Raw genomic sequence first — 21,448 nt, 5'->3', positions numbered from 1 at the left:
TCGAAAAATAAAACAAAAACTACAAAATACGCTCAATTCCACTTTTGGCGCTGAGAGATTGCGGCCGCCTGTTTGTTGGCCACAATTCCAATTCGGATTTTCAGTCGTTCGCCGCACGCTCAAGCAACAAGTTTTGCACCTCGAGTTTAGCCCGAGCTCTTCACATATAAGTTGCTATATGTACGTACATTCAGACGGTATCGTTACGCTTTGGCAACACATCGAATCACCAATACCAAGAGTCGACATAAATTTTGGATTTTGAATTTAAGCCTTACAAAGGCAAGCTAAGAATGGCCAACAAATATTGTGTAAAAGTGTAAAACAAATGATGGAAAATGGAATTTGATTTTCGTTGTTGGAAAACCACAGAATATTGCGCTAGGAAAACGTTTAATTAACACACTCATACACATGATATCGACAAAATATTGAAAACAACTTTTACCTATGATTTTTATCTATGTTTCTGCTTTACGTGGTTTAAACGACAGAACTGGCCAGTTTGTTGTGTGTTTGTGTGTGTGTGTGTGTGTGTGTGTGTGTGTGTATTTGGGACGTGTTGTATATTTTTGGGGGCGTGGCTCCAGTTAGTTGTAGTTGGCATGTGCGCTTGGCTTGTTGACAGTGGCAATAAGGCAGCAGACAAGCAACCGCAACAACAAATATCATTTTTATGGAGCTTTGGCCAAGAAACGAAAGAAGCGATTGGAAAGTGACCAGTTACGCTCAAGAGAGCCAAGACTATGAAATGAATATACTTATACAAAAAACATTCAATGTTTCACTATATTCATATATTCATAATATTTGATTAAAATGAGTTTTGCTGTTGCGGTTGCTAACTCCAACTCTGCTGCTGCCGCTGCCGCTGCCACTGTCACTGCCAATGCTCTTATGACGCAGACGCACTTCAGCCTACGCATGGCGATTCGTATCGAGATCTTGGAATCAGAGACGGAATCTCCATCCCCATCACCACTTTTACTTCGGCAACAGAAAGAGAGAGTGTTTGGTTTACTCATTTGCGTTTTCAATGTTTACCGGTTTTTGTTTTCTTCTTCGTTCCATCGCCAACTCTTCCTCCTCCACTTTGCCTCTACTTTAGAGTAGTAATAATAACAATAATAATAGTAATATCTTAATTAAATTTAATTAACTCAACCATGTGTGCACTTCCTTCCGATCCGATCGGCTGCGGGCCAAGTTTGCGATAAATAATAGTAAAAGCTTACAACTACTCTATTTAATATATATTAATGTTTTTTCTTACATATATGTAGTTATAAACGCAGTGTTTAAGTGTGTGTGCTCAATGTGAATAAAAAACGAAAATATACAAAAGTGCATCTAAAGAAAATTACACGCCTAACGAATACGAAACAACTAATCATCTCTAATACCGAAATTGGATATATCTTCAAAAATTCAACGCCATCAAAATTAGTCAAAATGAACTTTTTCGTTATTGGCTTTCTGATCATGCAGGCAGCAAGTGAGTAAAATTGCAATTTCCGTTTTTCGTTTTCCATTTTTCATTTCATCATTTTGGGTTTTTCACACAAAAAAATTTGTTTTTTTAATTGCATTTAACGGGTGTCGGTGGATTTTAATTAAATCTTAAGATTTGGGGAGACAAGCCTAGGAAAACGTGTTGGCAACAGCATGGATTAATGTCAATAAACATATTAACAATTATCGTTATTCACTTTAAGCAAGTCTTACTGTACTCACATGTAGTTGTAGCGCAGTACATGTCTCGGGAATCATTAATTTCTTTCTTACTCGAAATCAAGTTTGTGTCTTAAGTCTTTCGTTAGTTATTAAAAATTTTTTATAACCGTTAACACACACATTCTTTTATTTCTCTCATTTTTGTCGTTGTTAGTGTTGTGTTTTTTTTTTGTATTTTGCATTTGGCCTGTTCGTAATCTGAATAAAACTGTGTAACAAATGTTGTAACACACACACACACAGAGATGCCATTAGAAAGATGTTGGACTGGTTACCAAATAGTAATGTCTGTGGTCGTTCTGAATTTAGTTTCATAATTTTGCCAATTTTATAAAAGCAACAAAAATAATGCAATTGTAATTCAAAAGTGTTCATCGTGATGTAAAAGATGGACCAAACTATTCCAAAGATTATAGTAAAATTTGTTAAATTATTTAAATATCTAATTTTTGTTTTTAGAAAAGTGTTTTTATTGTATCAAAAGGATTAGCTAGGTCCTTAAGACTACAAGTTTTATAATTTTTTTTGGTTTTTGTAATGATGTGAGCTTGCTTGAGTCAAGGGCAATGTATCCTTTGAAAGTTTGAAATGGATTTGAACAGACTTGTGAACTCTTTTATATGTATAAGGTCTTCCTTTGGACTCCATTTCCAGGACTCAACTCTCGATAATTTACTTTGTCTTTGCCATATTGATAATATTTCAAATACAAAAGTATTAAATTTAATGGAATTGAGAACATCCCCAAGAGTTTTTTTCTTTGGTATTTATGCACAATTAAGATCAAGAGAACCACTTGTCACTCAGCGCACACCACAAACAAACACACATATATACATATACCTACATACACATACACATTTTAACTCTATGTATTTGGATTTGTTGATAATTATTTATTCATCTCTAAAACGCTTTTGTTGCACTTTATTGGCGCTTTTTTTCATTCATTTAGCCATGGTCTCAGTTGCTTCATTGTCTTCAATGCAAACGAGCCATGTTTTTGTGGTTTCTTGGATTGCTAATGCAACTGGGAAAAAAAACTAGATATGGTTTTATTTTGTTTCTCTGATTAGTCATGACTTGGCATGAGTTGAAACTAATAGATTTTGACTTGTTGTTGTTGTTGCTGTAGAAGAAGAATTAAAGTGTTCAGGTGTTTGGCCTATACATGGCCTTATTTATGGAGCAGGGGCTGGTGGGTTGCCTATTTCGTTTGTTGTTAATGGTTTTATCCAATAATTCAATTTGCATGCCAATTTCAATAAATTAATAGGGGCTAACCTTGGACTAACAATTTGCCATGTTAAGATATATAGCCGAAAAAAATAAAAAGATGTAATCTCACCTCGGATATTATTTATTATGGGCATTCTATAGTTATATACAGAATATCGGTCAAGTTCAATGAATGGACAAGTAGAGCAAGTTGTGTTTTTTTTCTGTCTTTGTTTTCTGATTTTGCTTTAATTGCCGTCAAATCTGCATAAGTTCAGCGAAACGAATTAGTTTTGAATATAATGACCTTGTCCGTCTATTGGAACTCGGAACTTGAAACACTTTAGTTTCCGCTATGACTAAATCGTAGACAGGATTCTCCCTAAAGTTTCCATATTATTGTTTCTTCCCTTTTGATGGCTTTATATGAAAGTATTGACGTGATTCATCGATGACATGCTTTAGGTTTCAGTTATTAAGATATATCTATGGCATATGCTCGAATGCCGGCTTGTCTTTTGACCAAAGCTTTTTCTCTTTTTCTGTTTTTTCTTCTTCTTGTCTTCTTTTATTGGTTTATTGCCTTTGATGGGGTCTTGGTATTGGTTTTGGTCACTTTATTGTGGTCAATGACGCAGCATTTTAGCATCATCTTGTGTCTTCTTTGTTCACATGGGCATGTGGTTTATTTTTATATAACCCACATTTTTTGGGGCTCAGCATATGCTTTATGCAACTTCTTTTGGTCAAGAGAGCCACTTAGGAGCCCTAGGACGACATCGTAATGTGTCAACTGAGAAGTTGAAATATTGCAAATGGCCTTTTCATTTTTGCAAACAGCAATTAACAGAGTTGAAGGTGTTTGTTTTTGCTTTAGTTAGTCATTATGCTTATGGTCCTCAACCTAAGTTTGCCACATACTTACAGTACCTGCAACTGCAACAGTAATCATTGGCAATGGAAAGGGAGGGCAAAAAAAAAGTGCATTGTCATATGATTGAATCAGAAGAAGTAAAGGGCTCTTCAAGTGGGCAATTTGTAAAGTGAAAGGCATACAAAGGAAAAAAAAGGTTGCCTTGTTATGTACCACGCGGATATTCCCACGAGCAAGGAATGCCAAAAGAAACCAGTTCTAAACTGAACCCCCATCAAATCAATTCAATTTAAAAGTACACACCCAACTAACAAAATAATAATTAATAGTTGGAGTCAATTTATTAGCTTTTTATGTTATAGAAACATAATGAAATCTGTTTTACCACTTCAGAGTCCTTCATGTTTAATAATACTAGACGAATAGTTTGTTACTATATATATAAATAGAATATTAAACAATATGCAGTCCTTTTGGGAGGGCCCTTTCCTTTTTCAGATCTTTTCAATAAGAAATAGCCAATAAATTGATGGAGATATTGTCGAGGCTAAATTACAACGAAGTGGATTGCTAAAGTATTGAGAAAACATTTTGTGAGGCATTTCCTCTTAACAATTTTATCACTTAATTTACGCTTCTTCAGTTTGTTGTTGTTGTTCAGCATTTTGCTTACAATTAACAATAAATTAAAATATAATTAACGCTTCGTTTGTTTGTTAATTCAGGCATCTTGACATAATACAAAAAGCCAAGATAGACGACACAATTCCAAGTGGTAAACCATCTTACACATATGCTGAGGGAGACACGCAACTTGCTCACGTAAGACCTTCAAGAGGTCGAGCACACGTTGACTCCAAGAGCCCTGCTAGAGCCAGATAGAGATTGAGATGATGATTGTGATGATGCTGCAGCATGCCATCTATGGGGACAGTTCAAGTTTTGCATTCCAATTCCACGCCTCTTCTTCTTCATCTTCTTCTCGTCTTATTGTTGTTGCCCACACATGCGCTTAAATTGCAATTTAATACGAAACAAACGAAAATCTTGAAGTGGCTTTGTCAAATTTTTGTGATGGTTCGTCTTTTGTTGATGTGTTTCTCTTGTTTTTTGTTTTTGTTTTTGTCTTTAGGGCCCTATCGCTCACTGTCAAGACCATCGTTCAATTAACATAATTAACTGACATGAGGAATTAACATGCAGCTTTTGAAGCTGACACTTTAGACCACTGAAACTGGCAACACAGAGTACCTACACTCCCATGATACATACATAGCCCCACTGTGTGGTGATAATAGTTTAATAGTAGATTACTTATTTACGACCAACACCAACACCAAGAGTCTCAGCCAAGGTCAATGGCCACTAATAAAAATCTAAGCATCTAGTAAATCACAAATGATTTGCCTACCTCCAAAAAAACGATCACAGATCGCAGTCAAGGTCAAGTTTTTAATGATTAGAAGAGAATGTCGGTTTGATAAAATTCTACTCCATCGAAAGTTGTCATGTAAAACCAAAAGTGAAAGGTAGGCCTTCTTTTTAAAGAGCCAAAAAATCATAATATATGTTTTATTGATCATCAAAAAGTGTTTTTTTTTTTTGCAAACAATGGAATTATGAGGGCAGAATATACTTGGTAAAAGGGAAACGCATGAACAAAAGGTTTTGCGTTTGGGTTAAGGTTTTTTTTTTCGTTGGTTTATTGTTGACCTGCACCACGCCTGTCTCTAGATGAAACGAAACATTTCATTTAACCGGCCACATTGATGAGATCAAAAGACAAACTAAGATGTATGAGTGAACAAACGAATGAATGAATGGCCTAGGCCCTAACTAAATGGTGAGCGGCCGCGTCCAAGTGTTCAACTGTCTCATAATTTATACAAGGTATTTGCATTTGGAGAAGATCATCAAATTGAATTAGCGCCACGACAAGACGAGAGTCACAAAACATTCCGTCGAGCAACTTTAGCAATTAATATCAATGTTTTTTTTTTTTGTATTTTTGTTTTTACTTTTGTCCGAACAGTGACCCACTTTCGCGGCACAGGTGCTAAATGGGCTGGGCTGAGCCGGGCTTGCTTGTGATGAGAGGGCTTGGAGCGGTTTGTGAAGGAGTAGGAGAAAGGGCGTAAACACTCTGATGCTGAAATGGAAAGTAAATGCACTACGAAAAAAAATATCGCTATGCTAAAATCGAATAGGAGATTGTGTTAACTAGCAAAGCGAAAAGTATAAATAATCATGCAGACTAAACTAAACTTTATAAATAGACAACCACGTGACTATATCTTATATCCTTACTAAACGAAAGGAGGAACCTTGTTTTTAGTACAATTGTAAACGAAATAAATCTTCATGTCCTGTCTAAAATGTGAAATTATTATAGTCTCTAGGACAAAGGTAAATGGAAGATACCATTTACCATGACCTTCATTATAATCCTTTCCGAGAAAATGCATTAACTTTCCAACCGCAACATTTTCTGTTGTAATTTGTGTAATTTTTTTTCCTGAAGATTTCGCCTGAATATTCTGCGAATATCATTTCTCTCTGTGCCTTTTTTTTTTTATTCAAAATGTACTTGTGCATATGAGTATAAGTATGTATTTATTTATTTAGTTTGCGGTCAATGGCTGGTTGACTCTGACTTTAAGTTTGGGGTCTTGGTCTAACTATCCCTGGATGGCACCTGCATACTTTATGGCTCATTATTTGTTCAGTTTCAATTTCTATTTGCTCAAGCGTTTGACGTTCGGTGTTCGGCGTTCGGCAAGTCATAAACTCAGTCAACTCAAAATTTCATATACAGACATAGACGCAGACCGAGATGATGACGGTGAAAGTGCCGCCGGCTGTGGTAGTGGCATGTGCCTGTATCTGTGTCTGTGGACTGTGACTAACTGTAGTCGAGGCAACCGTTGAGATCGTATGCCCCTCCTCCTATCCCATCCCAATTCCCGTCCCCACTTAGTAATTTGAACATCATCCATGGCCATGTGCCTTGTGATTTTGTTTTTATTGCAATATTAATGTTTAATTGTTTGCTTTCATTCATAAATTTGTCCACTTCACGTTGTCCATTTGTAGGCATAATTAAAATAACTTCTCGCCCCCAAATGCGTATACGTAATGTAAATTTATATCGTTTAGCAGTGGGTAAAAGTGCAATTAGTGACGATTGGAAAGTTTTATGATAGGAAATGATTTGCAATATAATTGTGTACTATGATCTTAGGAGATGGTCTCAGACCTTGTCCAGCTAACCCCACATTAGATGTGGATTGAAGTAGTGTACCCAGCTCCATTTTCCTTGAACCGAACGACTTGTTGGCGTCAATTACCACAACTTTGGGTCTCTGACAATTAATTGGCTACATGAACAAAACACACATAATTACGAGGGATGTATTAAAAGTACTGAGGTTACAAATTATTTTCTAAGTAAATTCTTTATATAAGATCATTTTGATTGTTTTTCGTCATATAGGTTTTTCTAAAGAATATTATTGATCCATAATCTATTCGACGCAATGTGTTTTTGTTTGTTAACTTATGTTTACTCTCTGAAAAGCAACTTCCAAGATGTTTGGTATCTAAATAATTATCTAAAATGATGTAGAACTATTGAAAGTTTAAATTATTATTTGGACAACCCTCGCATATAGATATTAATGGCTTAAATAGCTTTAAATTGGTTTAAGCTTCAAGTGTGCCTACTCCGTCTGACAAGCTATAGTACATATAGAAATACATTTGTATGGATAAACATCAATTGTGTGAGCAGAGTCACATTTTGTAAGAATCCATTTGAATACTCGTATTTCATGTCCCACTTGACATGCTAACAATTTAATTTGAACTCAAGACGTTGCAAATTTGGTTCACTTGCCGATGTGTCTGTGTATACGTATGTGGCCCCAGGTCATTGTAGTTTAACTTGGCTAATGGCAAATCTAATGCATAAATACCAAGAAAACTAGTTAACAAAAATTAAATTTGTAAGTTTATACTTTGTTAACTTAAGTGCTAGAGCAATTGTGGTTAGATTTTGTAATACAAAGCATTTAATGTGACCCCCCTGCCGTCCATAAGGAAGTTACTTAAATGTAAGGGTAACAAACAATTCCTAATGTCTTCGGTCACGGCATCTATAAAATGTTTAGATCACTTTTCAAGATGTCTATGCTCTCATTAGCTTTGTTCGTTGTTGGCACCATAAAAACAAAAATGTTTGTCGATATATGTATGTATCTATTGGGGTCATACCTTGAGATGGGTACCTTTTGTTTTGTCAGCCTATTCAGTTACCACATCCTCAATCGGCATCTTTATCATCCCAATCTCAATCAATCAAAAAATCATCCATGTCATTTCATTCGATGAGGGGCCTTTGGTTGTGTTTTTTGTTTTAACATTTTGCGCTATTTTACATAAATATTTTGTTATTTATGCTAAAACTACTTTTGGGTAAGAGAGGTAACTGCGTTACGGTGAGAATTATGAACGGCTGCGCCCAAAATAAAAAAGAAACCAACGCCCAGAGAAGATGTGATCCAAAATTGGTTAATTTATCATTTTTGTACCCTTGCAGAGGAGGGAATTATAATTTCATCATAGTTAAGTATATACCTACATAAAAATACTATTATTAACTTGTTAAATTTTATTATATTTGTTAGTTTATATAATTCAAATATAAACTAAAGTCACAATAAATAGAAACTTTAGAAATAATTGAATTGGTTTCTTAAAAGAAAATAAAAGGTTTATTAAGAACTAATTCTTTAGAGTTCCAGAATCCCACTTCCAAATATTTAAATTTAGAATCGTTTTGATAATAACGATTATAAAGCTTCTTTTCTATGTTAAGGAATTTGATATTTAAATAATAAGTATTAACCTTTATTTTAGCCAAGTAATTGTGGTTTATATTTAATTGGTTGCGGCTGCTTTTGATAGGGAAAACAACACAGAATCTGTATCCTTCCCATCCTGTCAATGATCCATCAATACCATGGAGACTCTCATCTCTGAACTGCTAATGCCCGATCTTTACTAATATTTTAATTACTTTTCTTGTATCATATTTATCTGATCCTGTTCTGTGTTTGTTATTTTCTATTTTTATTATTATTATTTTATTTATAGGATTGGCTTGCGGGACTTGCGTTTTAGCGTCCGATTTTGGTTTCATAGTCGATTGTAACTTTAAAAAGTCTGGACTATTTCGTGTACGAAATTTGGGTGGCCTAAAGGCGCATTTTGGTCTAGGTAAAATAAAAAATAAAACTCTAAAAAATCTTTACTTTCTTTTCTAAAAAAAAACAACTATTATCTTTTATTGTCACATGTGCACACATATGTTAAGAAATTTGTAAGATAAATCCAATCAAGATCAAGTTTGTATATACTATGTACATACATAAAGTTAATTGAACGTGGTAATCGATGCAAACGATTAAGTAATTAATGCCAATGTTGCTGGTTGTAACTCAATTTAGAGGTTGACTAAAGTAGAGCAAAAGCAAAGTCAATGTTTGAGCTCTTCAGCAACTTCAGTGCCATTGACCATTGACCCAAACAAGTGTTCAGAGTGTGACTAGGCTCTGTAAACTTACAAAATAACTAGAGATCTATAGATGCAGATAGAGTCTCTGGTCATGTGAAGGGAACAACAAAGGCCATTAATTATTGGCTCATTGCTTAACCCTGGAGAGCACTTTGTTTTGATTTGATTGATGAGGTTATTTAACCTTTTGCTTACAGGTTTCAGTTTTGGCGATGAGTTGGGCTTTCCCGAGTCACTGGGCAATCTGGAGGGCGGACGTCGGCGAGCCATAAGCTATAAAAATGGAGCACCGCCCGATCAGGTGGGTGTTTTACCCTCCAGCGAACAAAAGGTAGAAATTTTGCCCCACCCATCAAATTGTTTATGACGATTTTCACCATTCTTTGTCATTGCAATCACAGCCTAGTCCAGCCGTCCAGCATCCCCTGCCCGAGAAACGCATCAGTTCACGCTCCACCGGACCGGTGCCCTACAATCTGCAATTGCAGCAGCTTCAGCAGTCGGCCTTGGCAGCCGCCAAGGTTCAAGCTCAAGCCCAGGCTCAGGCCCAAGCGCAAAATCAATTAATGACCGAAGCTCGTCCATTGCCATTGGGTGTGCCAGCTTTTCGGCCAATACCACAAAAACAAAAGGCCAATGAGCCGGCTCCAGCTGTGGCCCAAAGACGCATTGCCGTCGACTCAACGCAGCCGAGAGTTAGCGTCAATAATAAATTGATTGACTCCATAGAGAAACCAGTAAGTTTGATCATCCTTAGCTATTGATTCTTGCCCGTTTAGGTGTTAATGATTCCCCCACAATGCTTAGCACTCGAATCGAACTTTCCATGTGGACAATCCAGTCGTCTCTCAGCCTATAGCTGTACCTGTTTTTCAAGCCATGCCCAACTCGATTTCCCGCATTGCAAATGTGGGTAAGACAGCGGCAACGTCAGTGGAACAGCCAGAGCATCGTATGGTTACATCGAATAACCCGAACTATTTGCAATTCGAAGAACCTAAATTCGACTTGAAAGATGTCACCGTCGAGGAGCTGGCTGCGGCTGCCAATGTCAGTGTGGAGACCATTAAGCATGCCATTTATGTGAGGGAACAGCAATTAAAGGCAGAGCAACGCGCCATGCTGGCTGCCAAGCTGCGGGAGGAGTTCATGAGGACATCGACTGTGAGGACAACAACGACAACCACGACCACAACGACAACTACACCCAGGCCACAAAAGTCTCTGGCGGAGCAGAAGGTGTCCAAGGTGAGTTCGAAAGTTTAAACAATTTGCTGTTGCCAGACTACCTCTACTTTGATATAATCTACATAGGTAATGAATGCTCCCAAAGAGTATTATCCTGTCGGGTATGACAAGGATTTCGATGACAACTTCAAGTCCAAAGTCGATTTGCCGCCCACATCTTTCTCTTGTGCAAAGCAAAAGCATTTCCCAGGACTCTATGCTGATACCGATCTGGGTTGCATGGTGAGAAGCTAACTGGAGTAAAAACATGATCTTTCCCTTTATGATTCTCACTGTGAATTTCAGGTGTTCCATGTGTGCGCCATCACCGATGATGGCATGGTACGCAAGTCCTTCCTCTGCCCGGAGAACACACTCTTCGATCAGACAATACTCAAATGCAACTGGTGGTTCTATGCCGACTGCAGCTCCAGCACCAGCGTCTACGACTCGAACATACCCATCTCGAAGAGTTATCAGCTGATGAAATCGCTCACCTATTTCTCCAAATTCAGTAACCAGAAGAAGGAACAAGATGGTGACAAGGATGAAAATGCCCTGGACATAGACAGTCTACGTGAGTCCATGGAGGGTGTAGTCCGCCGCATGGAGCAGAACAAGAAGGCTGAGAGCGAAGAGGTGCAACCACCGAAAGCGGATCACGAGCATGTTGTCCCCGAGGTGGGAGAGCAACAGCTAACCAACTAGACTAGCCTATATATGTATAGTCCCAACAACTACAAGCCCTAATGCTATCTGAGATCTAGGTTAAGTGTTTACGATCGAGCTCTTCTGGTCGAATAGCCGTTTATAGTCAAATTCTATTTGCTTAAGCCTAACGGTTGTCTATAGTGTCTATCTCGCTCTCTCTCTGGTACTATCCCCAATACCGGTGTCATTTCTTATTATTTGTCCTTGTTTTCCTGGAGTTTCCTCTCGTTAGCTGTAGTCTCTACTATCCTAAACCCATAAGTGGATAATTCTCTAGTTAAACAATGCAAACTAATTCTAGTGGAATTCTAAGTTCTGTGCAAGTTAATGTTATGGCATATATGTATCTATATTATTTATTTATTACACTATACTTATATACATTTTATTTCGTTGAAAAATAAAATCATGAATTTTTCGATTCCCATATCAACGAATAAGACTTTTCCGAGAAAACATAGACAGATTCAATTACTCCTTGCTTTAAGTGAGATTTTAAGTAACAAAGATTTCTTAGTTTATTAATTATTTAACAAAAGGTAGGTACACGCAATAAATTATAAAGTTTAAAGATAAGAACTACTAGAAGTGATCTAGTGCCGTCGATGATTGCGTGGCAGTGGAGCTGACTCCGCCACATTGTGATCGCTTTTATCGTGAAGGTGTACGGATTCGCTGAGCTCGACATTGGCATGGAGGGCGGCATCATTGGCATTCAGCTGGGCTTCCTGGGCGGAGAGTGTGGCCTTTTCGGCAGCATCGCGTGTCTCCTCGTAGTCCAGACGTGCCGCATAGGCATGGGTTTCGGCGTATTCCAATTTAGCCTTTGCCTGAGCCACCATATCAATTTGGGATGCCAATTCAGCAGCTGCTTCGGAAGCAGCTTTTTGGGCCAACTCTGAGGAGGCTTGGGCATTGTTTAAGGCGGCAGTTAGAACGCTAACATGATTAATGGCCTGCTGTGCGGCATATTGGGCTGCTTTAGCCGAACGTTTGGCCTGTTGCAACTGCGTCAACTCGTTCTCCATGGCCTTGTGGGCTTCCACACTCTGATCCTCAAGTCGTTTCAAAAGCACCTCTTTGCCCTTAAGGACCGCCACTGCAGTGCCAGCGGCCTGGGCAGCAGCCTGGGCCAGCGTGTTCTTGGCCACATAGGAAGCCTGTTTTCCGGCTGCATTTTGACTGGCCACAGCTGAGATCGCCTGATCCGCTGAACCCTTAGCTATGCTACGCAATCCATTGTCAGAGAGAAATGTTCCACTGCCACCGCTACTGCTGTGTATAATGTAGTCCGTGCTTTCGAAACGCGATATGGGAAGCCCGGAAGGTTGAGGAGCTGCAAACTCATCATGATTTATTGCCTCAAAGGTGTAAGGGGGAATTTCGTGATCCACAATCACACTCTGGGCAGCGGCTTGAGTTGCTGGAGGTGGTGGAGGCGGTACATTGAGTCGATAGTGACCATCCTTACGCTTTACCTTGCGTCCCAATGCAGTTGTTGCAGCTGTGCAAAAGGAAAAGAAAGAAAATGGTATAAATTTCCTATTGAAAACATTGCATAATGAAATAAAGGGGGAGGTGGGCGATCTTACCGCAAAGCAGCACCAAGAGGATCAGCAGCTGCTTTATCGATGACATCTCTAGCCGGAGGATAGGAAGTCAATGTTGTGTAAACAACAGACAAACAGGAAGCAGCTTCAAGACTTGCAGGTGTGTGCTCTTTCCTAAAGAAAAATGCAAAATGAAATGGGGAAAACTTCAATCCTTCGATTCGACCTTTCCAATGCTGCTTCAATCACGTATTGTAACCGTTATGCAATGCAAATAACCGATTACCATTTGACTGATACAACGGTTCACAATTGTTAACAATAATAAATGATATTCAACATTCGTACGTATATAACTGTAGCCGTCATTTGTTGTATCGTTTATTATTATTAATTTTAGTTGCTTTTCCAGAAAGATTAATGTATGTCACATTGAATCTGTTCCAGCCTGGAGGGGGGCTAACCAGTTTACTTCACGAAAGGCCGGGACAACCTCACCAAGTGGATGATGGCAACATCAGATATCAAACAACAGTAATCACTCAAACTGACAGACGCAGACACTTACCACGACAAACCACAAGCGTATCCACTGAGGACGTCCTGGCTGGAAGGCAGGCGAATCGTTTCTAATATCACTGACAGTGGCAATAGCCAAAATCCAAAAAATTCAAAGTCGATCGACGGGTTCGCTGGAAAATGCTTTTACTTTCGCCCACAGCAGCAGCGGAAATGCAGACATCAGGCCGAAGCGTTTGTTATTTCTTTTTGTGTAAATCCGGTGGTGGACACTCGTCGGCAATTGCCAGCATTGGCCTGGAAGAGCCATGTATTTATAAACAAAGTGGTAGTCGTCGGGTGGGTCGTGGTCATGGTCGTGTGCAATGCGATGAAAGTGCAAACCCGTTGCCCGATGTTCGTTTTGTTTATGAGTTTGCAGTGGCTCGCAAATTGGTTCGCATTTAGCCGCATTGAAGATCGAGTGGTGGGTCAATGCTTCCTTGCTTGGATATTGGATAATTTAGCCAACACTTTTGCGTGATGCTGGAAGCAACTCTTAATTGCTTCGTCGGTCAAAATTAGGTACTTTGAATTGAATATGACAAGCGCAACAATGCTTAATGAATGTCTCTACAAATACTCATGTCCACGCCTCAATTTGATGAATGGTGGCTTCCTTGAGTAATGTGTGAACATGGAAATTATGGGTAAGTTACTTCAGTCATAATTGCATCACAGGAAAAATTACAAAAATCAAACGAAATTTTGTGTATTTAATATCATCTCGCCTTGTAATTTTGTGTAAGGTGCCAATTTCCAAATGCTTTTTGAGTTTCAGCTGCTAAAAATGTTGTTTTTAGTAGGCATTCTATTCACAATTATTTCTCAAACAGATTCTCGTAGTTCATTCAAACGATCATATAAGGTGCGATGTCCACATGGTAGCCATAGACCAATATGTAAGCCAGGAGGCAGTTTCTGCCCGGTCAATGAGAAATCCAGTAACATCACTTCAAAAGCGGTGCCACAACCCAAAGGAGCTGACGATTCGCAGATGTGCAAACAGATATCAGAGAAGGCATTAAGAAAAAAACAAAAGCTTCAGCAGTTGAATAATAATCTTCGTGAGACGAACAAACAAATTGAGGTGTTAAAGAGAGCCATTTCCAATAACCAATGTGCCGTGAAAACAGCCGCACGGCTAGTCCTTTCCATTAAGCAACAAAAGGAGAAGCTACAATGCATGTTAGACGATGTCGCGGTAAATCAAAAGAACATAAGTCAAATGGCCGAAACCGCTCAAAAGGAAGCAGAAGACAAACAAGTCCAAAAAGATAATGCTATTCGCAGGGTGAAGGAGTTACAAGAATGCCTGGAAAGGGCTCAAAAGGATTTGGCACAAACACAGAGTAATGCTTGTAAAGCGAGTAATGCAGCTGCTGAAGCCAAACGGCGGGTCGACATTAAGCGAAGAATAATAACCAAATTAATGGCTTTGGCAAAGACGGATCCCCAAGCATTTTCACGTTATCTCCATAGGAGAATCTCAGTGAAATAACGGGTCTTACTTTTATAAGGTGCATGAATTAATTTATATCTATTTAATAGTTAAAGTAAACAAATTTCCCAAATATATATTTTCATTAGACTTATTTAAAATTACGCGCTTTAAGAAGTCAAACCTTTTTACCGTAAATTCTTGCCCTCTCGCCGTAAATTTTTGCCTTCTCTACCTAAGTGGCGATAAGTTATCGGAAGAGTCATCGATGTATCGATAGAATCCACCATTATCGATAGTATCGATTCTTATTTCCAGTAATGCACAATTTTGTTTGTATTCCGGCACGCCGATAGTGTTGTAAACTACTCGTGTTGAAGAGAAAAAATAAAAAAAATAGGAAAAAAATATAAATTTTGCTGAAAAAATCGTTTTTAAGAGGAAAATAAACCAATATTTATATTAAATATGGCGAACAAAATGGGCCAGGCCGAGGACCTGTCAAATGTAGAGTTTGAGACCAGCGAGGACGTGGAAGTGATTCCCACGTTTAATGCCATGAATCTCAAGGAGGAGCTGCTACGCGGCATCTATGCGTACGGTAAGTAGCTCTCACCTTGGTTTTGAGTATTAATTACATACACTTATAACCTTGCCGTATCCTTTATAGGTTTTGAGAAACCCTCGGCCATCCAACAGCGTAGCATAAAGCCAATTGTGAAGGGACGCGATGTCATTGCCCAGGCTCAGTCGGGTACAGGAAAGACGGCCACATTTTCCATTTCAATATTGCAGAGTCTGGACACTACTTTAAGAGAGACGCAAGTCTTGTGCTTATCACCTACCCGTGAATTGGCTGTACAAATTCAAAAGGTTATTCTCGCCTTGGGCGATATGATGAATGTTCAATGTCATGTGTGCATTGGTGGAACGAATTTGGGTGAAGATATACGCAAATTGGACTATGGTCAACATATTGTGAGTGGAACACCAGGTCGTGTGTTCGACATGATTAAACGACGTGTACTACGCACAAGGTGAGTTTAGACAGAAAGGAAACTGTATAATGATTGATTTAATGATACTTCCTGCAGAGCCATTAAAATGCTGGTTCTTGACGAAGCCGATGAGATGCTAAACAAGGGTTTCAAGGAACAAATCTACGATGTATATCGGTATTTGCCCCCAGCCACACAGGTGGTGCTGATCTCCGCCACCTTACCGCATGAAATACTTGAAATGACTTCGAAATTTATGACAGATCCCATTCGCATATTGGTCAAACGGTAGGCACACATTTGTAGTAGTCTAATCTCTGGAAATCTCTCTTTAATTCCATGTTGTTTTTTGCAGTGATGAGTTGACACTGGAGGGAATAAAACAGTTTTTCGTAGCCGTCGAGCGGGAAGAATGGAAATTTGACACGCTTTGCGATCTCTATGACACCCTGACCATTACCCAGGCAGTAATATTTTGCAATACCAAGCGTAAGGTCGACTGGCTGACAGAGAAAATGCGAGAGGCAAATTTCACGGTTAGCTCCATGCATGGAGACATGCCCCAAAAGGAGCGTGATGAGATTATGAAGGAATTCCGTGCTGGACAGTCCCGTGTCTTAATCACTACCGATGTGTGGGCTCGTGGTATTGATGTTCAGCAGGTTTCTCTCGTCATTAACTATGATCTGCCCAACAATCGTGAGTTGTATATTCATCGTATTGGTCGTTCAGGACGTTTTGGACGCAAAGGTGTGGCCATTAACTTTGTCAAATCGGATGATATACGCATCTTGCGTGATATTGAGCAATATTATTCAACGCAAATTGACGAGATGCCCATGAATGTGGCTGATTTGATTTAAAACAGAACAAACCCCGAACAGAGCAGTTTTACTTGAAACTTTTCTTAGCATTAAGATTAACAATCCGTAAAAGAAATGAAGTGAATACAAATTTATACACAACCCAAATATGTATAATAATTATAATAATAAAAAAAATAACAAACTAAGGGATTTAACTAAAAAAACCAATTGGAGTTCCAGAGATTTTAATTAAAAGCTTTGAGAGTTAACATGAAAATTAAAAGGATTAAAAGTTAATATAATTTATCTTCCCTTCGTCTAATAATGAATTTTTATGGTATGAAGTTGCAATTTATCTGCTCCATGAGGTACTTTTCTTATAGCCGTTTCCAACGATTAAACTAATTCTATCCAAACTTAATACCTAAAAATACATTGAAGTCATTCTATATATACACACATAGTATAGACATTAAAATTAATTGCTCTAACTACAGACTTTGGTCTAATGTGACTTCACTTATTTCTGTTGCTCAATGTTAACCGGTTAAGCTTGTTTCAGATCGCTTTCAGCTCATTACCTCCGTATTCTGAGATAGTGGCATATAAGTAGAAGTCAAAGATGCATTCTGATGCTGATTTTTGTTGTCCTTGGACTTTAGCAGGGTGCCTAGGACGATGCCAAGGAAAAGAATGAGTCCCACTTGGTGATTGGAAAAGAATTTCTTGGCACAGTCACTGGGGTTGTCAATATTGAGAGAGTAGATCTATTTAAAACGAAAAATGAGATTATAATTAGCCACCCAAAAGTTAAAAACGACGAAAATAAATACTTACTTGCTGCACAAGATGAGCTCCGACTATGCCAACTGCCGCATAGTAAGGCAAAGTCTGATCACATGCCATACCTGCCGCTGAGAGTCCCGTGAGCATGGCCGCCGTGAATCCTGATAGCCACACTTTAGTGTTCTCGCCAAATCTTAAAGCCGTTGACTTAACTCCGATCTGTAAGTCATCCAGTTTATCCTGATGGGCATAGATGGTATCATAGACGATTGTCCAGCATACACCCGATAAATAGAGAGGCAGGCAAGCGGCTAAATTAACGCTGCCTTGAGTGGCACACCATCCGAGTAACGCGCCCCAATTGAAGGCCATGCCCAGGACCAGTTGTGGCCAATAGGTAACCCTTTTCATTAGTGGGTAGGTGATAACGAGTCCCAGTGAACTGGCCCCCAGCAAAATAGACTCCCAATTCAGCTGAACGAGCACCAACAAGCCTAAACTGAGTTGGGCCGAAAGAAAGACTATGGCATCAAATTGACTAATTTGTCCGGACGCCAATGGGCGTGAACGAGTTCGTTCTACTTTAGCATCTATATCCTTGTCCCAAAGATCGTTTATAGTGCAGCCGGCTCCACGCATAATTAATGCTCCAGTAGCAAACAATCCCAGCATCGTGAGATCCGGCCAACATCCGGCATTGGCACTCAGACCTATGCTCCAGGCACAGGGCCAGAACAGCAAATAAGTGCCAATAGGTCGATCGATTCTCATTAGTTGTGCATATGGTTTTGTGGCGTCGGTTAATTGACCCACCAGGGATTTCGGCAAGGCATTTGTACTTCCGTGTCGCAGCTGGCTTTGAAGTAAAAGTTGTGGAAGCTTGTCTTGCTTCTCCCGGTGGTCACGGATTGGAAATCCCATTAGAACACGCGATGTAACCGGCTCAGCTGTTGTTTTAGCAAGCAGCATGTGTTTTGTTGTTGTTGCTTTGATTGCCGCATAAGAGTTAAGGATATGTTTCCCACTCTGGAGTCGCAGGTGCCGTAGTGTATACATTGCTATGATGAATCTGTGTGCCGGGTTTCCTTACGCACGCATTAAATTACACAATCAAAAAACTAAATAAGCTACAAAATTCGAACTTCTAATTGGCAAGAATTTTTTGAGAATCTTTTAGTGTTGTTAAACACTATTAGACAGAAATGCCAAAAATACCAGATTTTCCCTTTCTACCCCAAAACTATGCAACATTTTTTATCTCCGTCTTTTAGTATTTTTCAGTTACAAAGTCGAGTTGTATCGTTATGGACTTGTTTTATGGAAATAGCCGTGTAAATAAACCCTATTGCTTCAATAAACAATATATTCTTTAAATTAAAAAAAATTTAAAATAAAACAAAAATCATTTTGAAATTTAAAAAAAAACAATTAAAACTTTTGTATAAGTTGTAAATACTCAACTTTTCTGATTCGGCAAATAATATTTATTTAATTAACGATTATTTCTCCGTAGTTCCTTTTAAATTTCTAACACACTTTAACGTATATTTTCATTCTCCAATCAACTGAACAAATATAAAAAGCTTTTAACGCTTTCATTACCGTAAGGTAGGTTCCCCTTTTTGCGCTCATTACCAATTTTTCGAAATTGGCACACGTCTACAAGAATGTCCGTAAATTTTGCACACGGCCGTAATGGTTTTTGCACACGGCCCTTCAACATTAAACGGCATTCGGGGTCCCAGTTAGAAATAAACTCTAACAAAGCCAAGTGGGCCTAAGGCAGACAAGCGGCAAATACGTTGGCAACGGTTGCCAGCCTAGCACAAAAATACTTATATTTATGTATGAGCTAAAGTAAATGCACTTGGCATGGTCATATCAGGTGGACTCAATAAAAAATTGAAATGGAACAATTGGGAATTTTCTAATGTACACTAACAACTAATATTCAATCAATTGTTATGTGATAATCTTAATACTAATAAATTAGTATAAACTCAAGTTGTTAATGCTATAAACAATATCATAAATCAAACTTTAGGTAAATTGAGATGAATGCATATCCAATATATAGGACTGATACCTAGAGATCTTTAACAGATTATTGAACTAAATTTTGAAAATTCCCATCTGATAATGACAGATGTATGTAGGTAAACATTGTTTGTATTCTCTCCTGAGCTATCTACCGTTTTGTATTTGTACACATGTATGTACATACCTACACACATACACATATATCTCTGCGTGTATATTGTAGCTCGGTATGCTGATAACACACTTTGAACATTTCTCAGAGATAAGCAGACCGCTGGCCTCCCCGACTGGGATTAGGTAGCATTATTTTTCTTTAAAAAACACCACACAAACATTGGGTTAAAGCAGTTGTCGTTTCGCTCTCAACAGCTAAGCAAGTGTCGTTCAACCGTAAAGATATAAAACTCTGCTTTCGGCTTAAATTGAATTAATTAAATTCGAATTAAGAAAATATGGATCATAATCATGGATCAGATACATCAACTGGTACTACATCATGTCATTCCATGTCTATGTCGGTGAGTTACGAAATATATAAATTTTGAACCAGTTTAACCACTAACTCCCAGTACCTGCAACTATTGCGGTTTGTAACCTACATACATACATACATACAACACCATACAGGGGCGTAGTAAAGGGGGGTTTGTGATAACTTTCTTGTGAAATAGCTCTTTGTTTAAAAAGGACAATGTAAAGTCATGGTCAACTGGATTGCTTCTTTTGTTCTTAGATTGGGCCCCCGAAGCCCCTTATCCGATCTTACCGCCGCCACTGCCTGCGTATACAGAGTATTTGTATTCATACAATAGTACACATACATATGTCCAAACATACCTATATATAACATTTAAGAGATTCAATTTAAATTACTTGTAGTCTCTCTAAATTGCTCGTTTTTCCATTCTCTCAGCTGGTCGCTCTTTAGTCTGTTGTATTTGTTAATTCATTTGATTTGGAAAAGCAAACAAAAAGTCAAACAAATACAGGGTGTTGCACTGTGAGAGGAATTCAGCGTCTTAGCAGGCCCTAAAGAGTACTTACTTTTTAAGCTTAAGGAATTAACTAACTAAATAAATGAATTCGAATAAGTCATAAGATCTAGTCGATTCAGTTATTTATACAAGTGGATCTCAGTTATTTTGTTTACTTTCCCACTTCTCTACAAGATTTTCCATTTGTTGTCCGTCTCTTTACAGTTCCATGCCGGCTATACCGAGATCATATTGTGGAATGGTTGGAGCACTACAACTGTAACCGAATTTGTGCTCTCCGCCATAGCCATTTTTGTGGTATCCTTTCTGTACGAAGCATTGAAATTCTTACGCCAGACCCTAATGCGGACTGAGGCCCGCAAGTTGGCCCAACGACTGGCCGAGGATCAGCGACGCAAGAACAATGTCAGCGATTGCGGCGGCTGCTCGGACACTCCGCTGGCCGAGCCCAGGGAGAAGACCTATTGGCAACAATTGGTGGAATACTCACACATTGGCCAATCGTTACTTAATCTGCTGCAGATTATTATCTCCTATCTGCTGATGTTGATCTTCATGACCTACAACTATTGGCTCTGCTTGGCTGTGGTTTTGGGTCTGGGAGTGGGCTACTTCTTCTTCGGTTGGAACAAGAAGGATGCCCAAGAGAGTGAATGTTGTCCATAGTAGAGTTCAATGTGTATTTTGTTTTTTAATGTTGTATTTTATTACACAGTTATGTTGGCCATTTTACCAAATAGTAATTAATGCAGAAAAACAAAAAAATACATTTTAACTTAAATACTTAAAATTTTATTTGATAGTTATACTCGATTACATATTTACTTATGTATATAGCATAAATTAGTCAACTAGTTTACTTAGTGAGCATAATGTACAAATAATTATGAGAAGAAGGATCCTAAATATATATCGTATGTTTGGATAGATTTATA

At 38.5% G+C, this 21,448-nt stretch overlaps 5 protein-coding genes across 5 annotated transcripts; 3 read left to right on the top strand and 2 right to left on the bottom strand.

Moving 5' to 3' along the window:
- The first annotated feature begins 112 nt into the window (after nt 1-112).
- On the top strand, nt 113-11,515 carry mtg (mind the gap). Its single transcript, XM_068297452.1, has 8 exons — nt 113-180; nt 1,284-1,495; nt 8,981-9,103; nt 9,599-9,732; nt 9,803-10,138; nt 10,209-10,649; nt 10,716-10,871; nt 10,935-11,515. The coding sequence occupies exons 2-8, from the start codon at nt 1,453-1,455 to the stop codon at nt 11,334-11,336; spliced, it is 1,635 nt and encodes a 544-aa protein (XP_068153553.1). The 5' UTR covers nt 113-180; nt 1,284-1,452; the 3' UTR covers nt 11,337-11,515.
- Nucleotides 11,516-11,932: 417 nt separating this feature from the next.
- Nucleotides 11,933-13,515, bottom strand: LOC137582041 (uncharacterized protein CG45076). Its single transcript, XM_068296471.1, has 3 exons — nt 13,458-13,515; nt 12,932-13,063; nt 11,933-12,843 (listed from the first exon to the last, which is right to left on the bottom strand). The coding sequence occupies exons 2-3, from the start codon at nt 12,975-12,977 to the stop codon at nt 11,933-11,935; spliced, it is 957 nt and encodes a 318-aa protein (XP_068152572.1). The 5' UTR covers nt 12,978-13,063; nt 13,458-13,515.
- Nucleotides 13,516-15,219: 1,704 nt separating this feature from the next.
- Nucleotides 15,220-16,906, top strand: LOC137582596 (eukaryotic initiation factor 4A-III). The gene is made up of 4 exons (XM_068297194.1): nt 15,220-15,489; nt 15,559-15,925; nt 15,983-16,174; nt 16,242-16,906. The coding sequence occupies exons 1-4, from the start codon at nt 15,357-15,359 to the stop codon at nt 16,747-16,749; spliced, it is 1,200 nt and encodes a 399-aa protein (XP_068153295.1). The 5' UTR covers nt 15,220-15,356; the 3' UTR covers nt 16,750-16,906.
- A 14-nt stretch (nt 16,907-16,920) lies between these two features.
- On the bottom strand, nt 16,921-18,654 carry Coq2 (ubiquinone biosynthesis protein COQ2, mitochondrial). The gene is made up of 2 exons (XM_068297193.1): nt 17,530-18,654; nt 16,921-17,459 (listed from the first exon to the last, which is right to left on the bottom strand). Exons 1-2 carry the CDS (start codon nt 18,532-18,534, stop codon nt 17,262-17,264), a joined length of 1,203 nt encoding a protein of 400 aa, XP_068153294.1. The 5' UTR covers nt 18,535-18,654; the 3' UTR covers nt 16,921-17,261.
- A 1,193-nt stretch (nt 18,655-19,847) lies between these two features.
- On the top strand, nt 19,848-21,303 carry Ctr1B (Copper transporter 1B). Its single transcript, XM_068297181.1, has 2 exons — nt 19,848-20,036; nt 20,718-21,303. The coding sequence occupies exons 1-2, from the start codon at nt 19,971-19,973 to the stop codon at nt 21,177-21,179; spliced, it is 528 nt and encodes a 175-aa protein (XP_068153282.1). The 5' UTR covers nt 19,848-19,970; the 3' UTR covers nt 21,180-21,303.
- The last annotated feature ends 145 nt before the right edge of the window (nt 21,304-21,448 follow it).

This window comes from Drosophila tropicalis, unplaced genomic scaffold, assembly GCF_018151085.1.
Source record: "Drosophila tropicalis isolate 14030-0801.00 unplaced genomic scaffold, ASM1815108v1 contig_859, whole genome shotgun sequence".
Lineage (NCBI taxonomy): Eukaryota > Metazoa > Arthropoda > Insecta > Diptera > Drosophilidae > Drosophila > Drosophila tropicalis.
The sequence above is the reverse complement of the archived record's forward strand: the minus strand, read 5'-3'. Positions and strand labels throughout refer to the sequence as shown.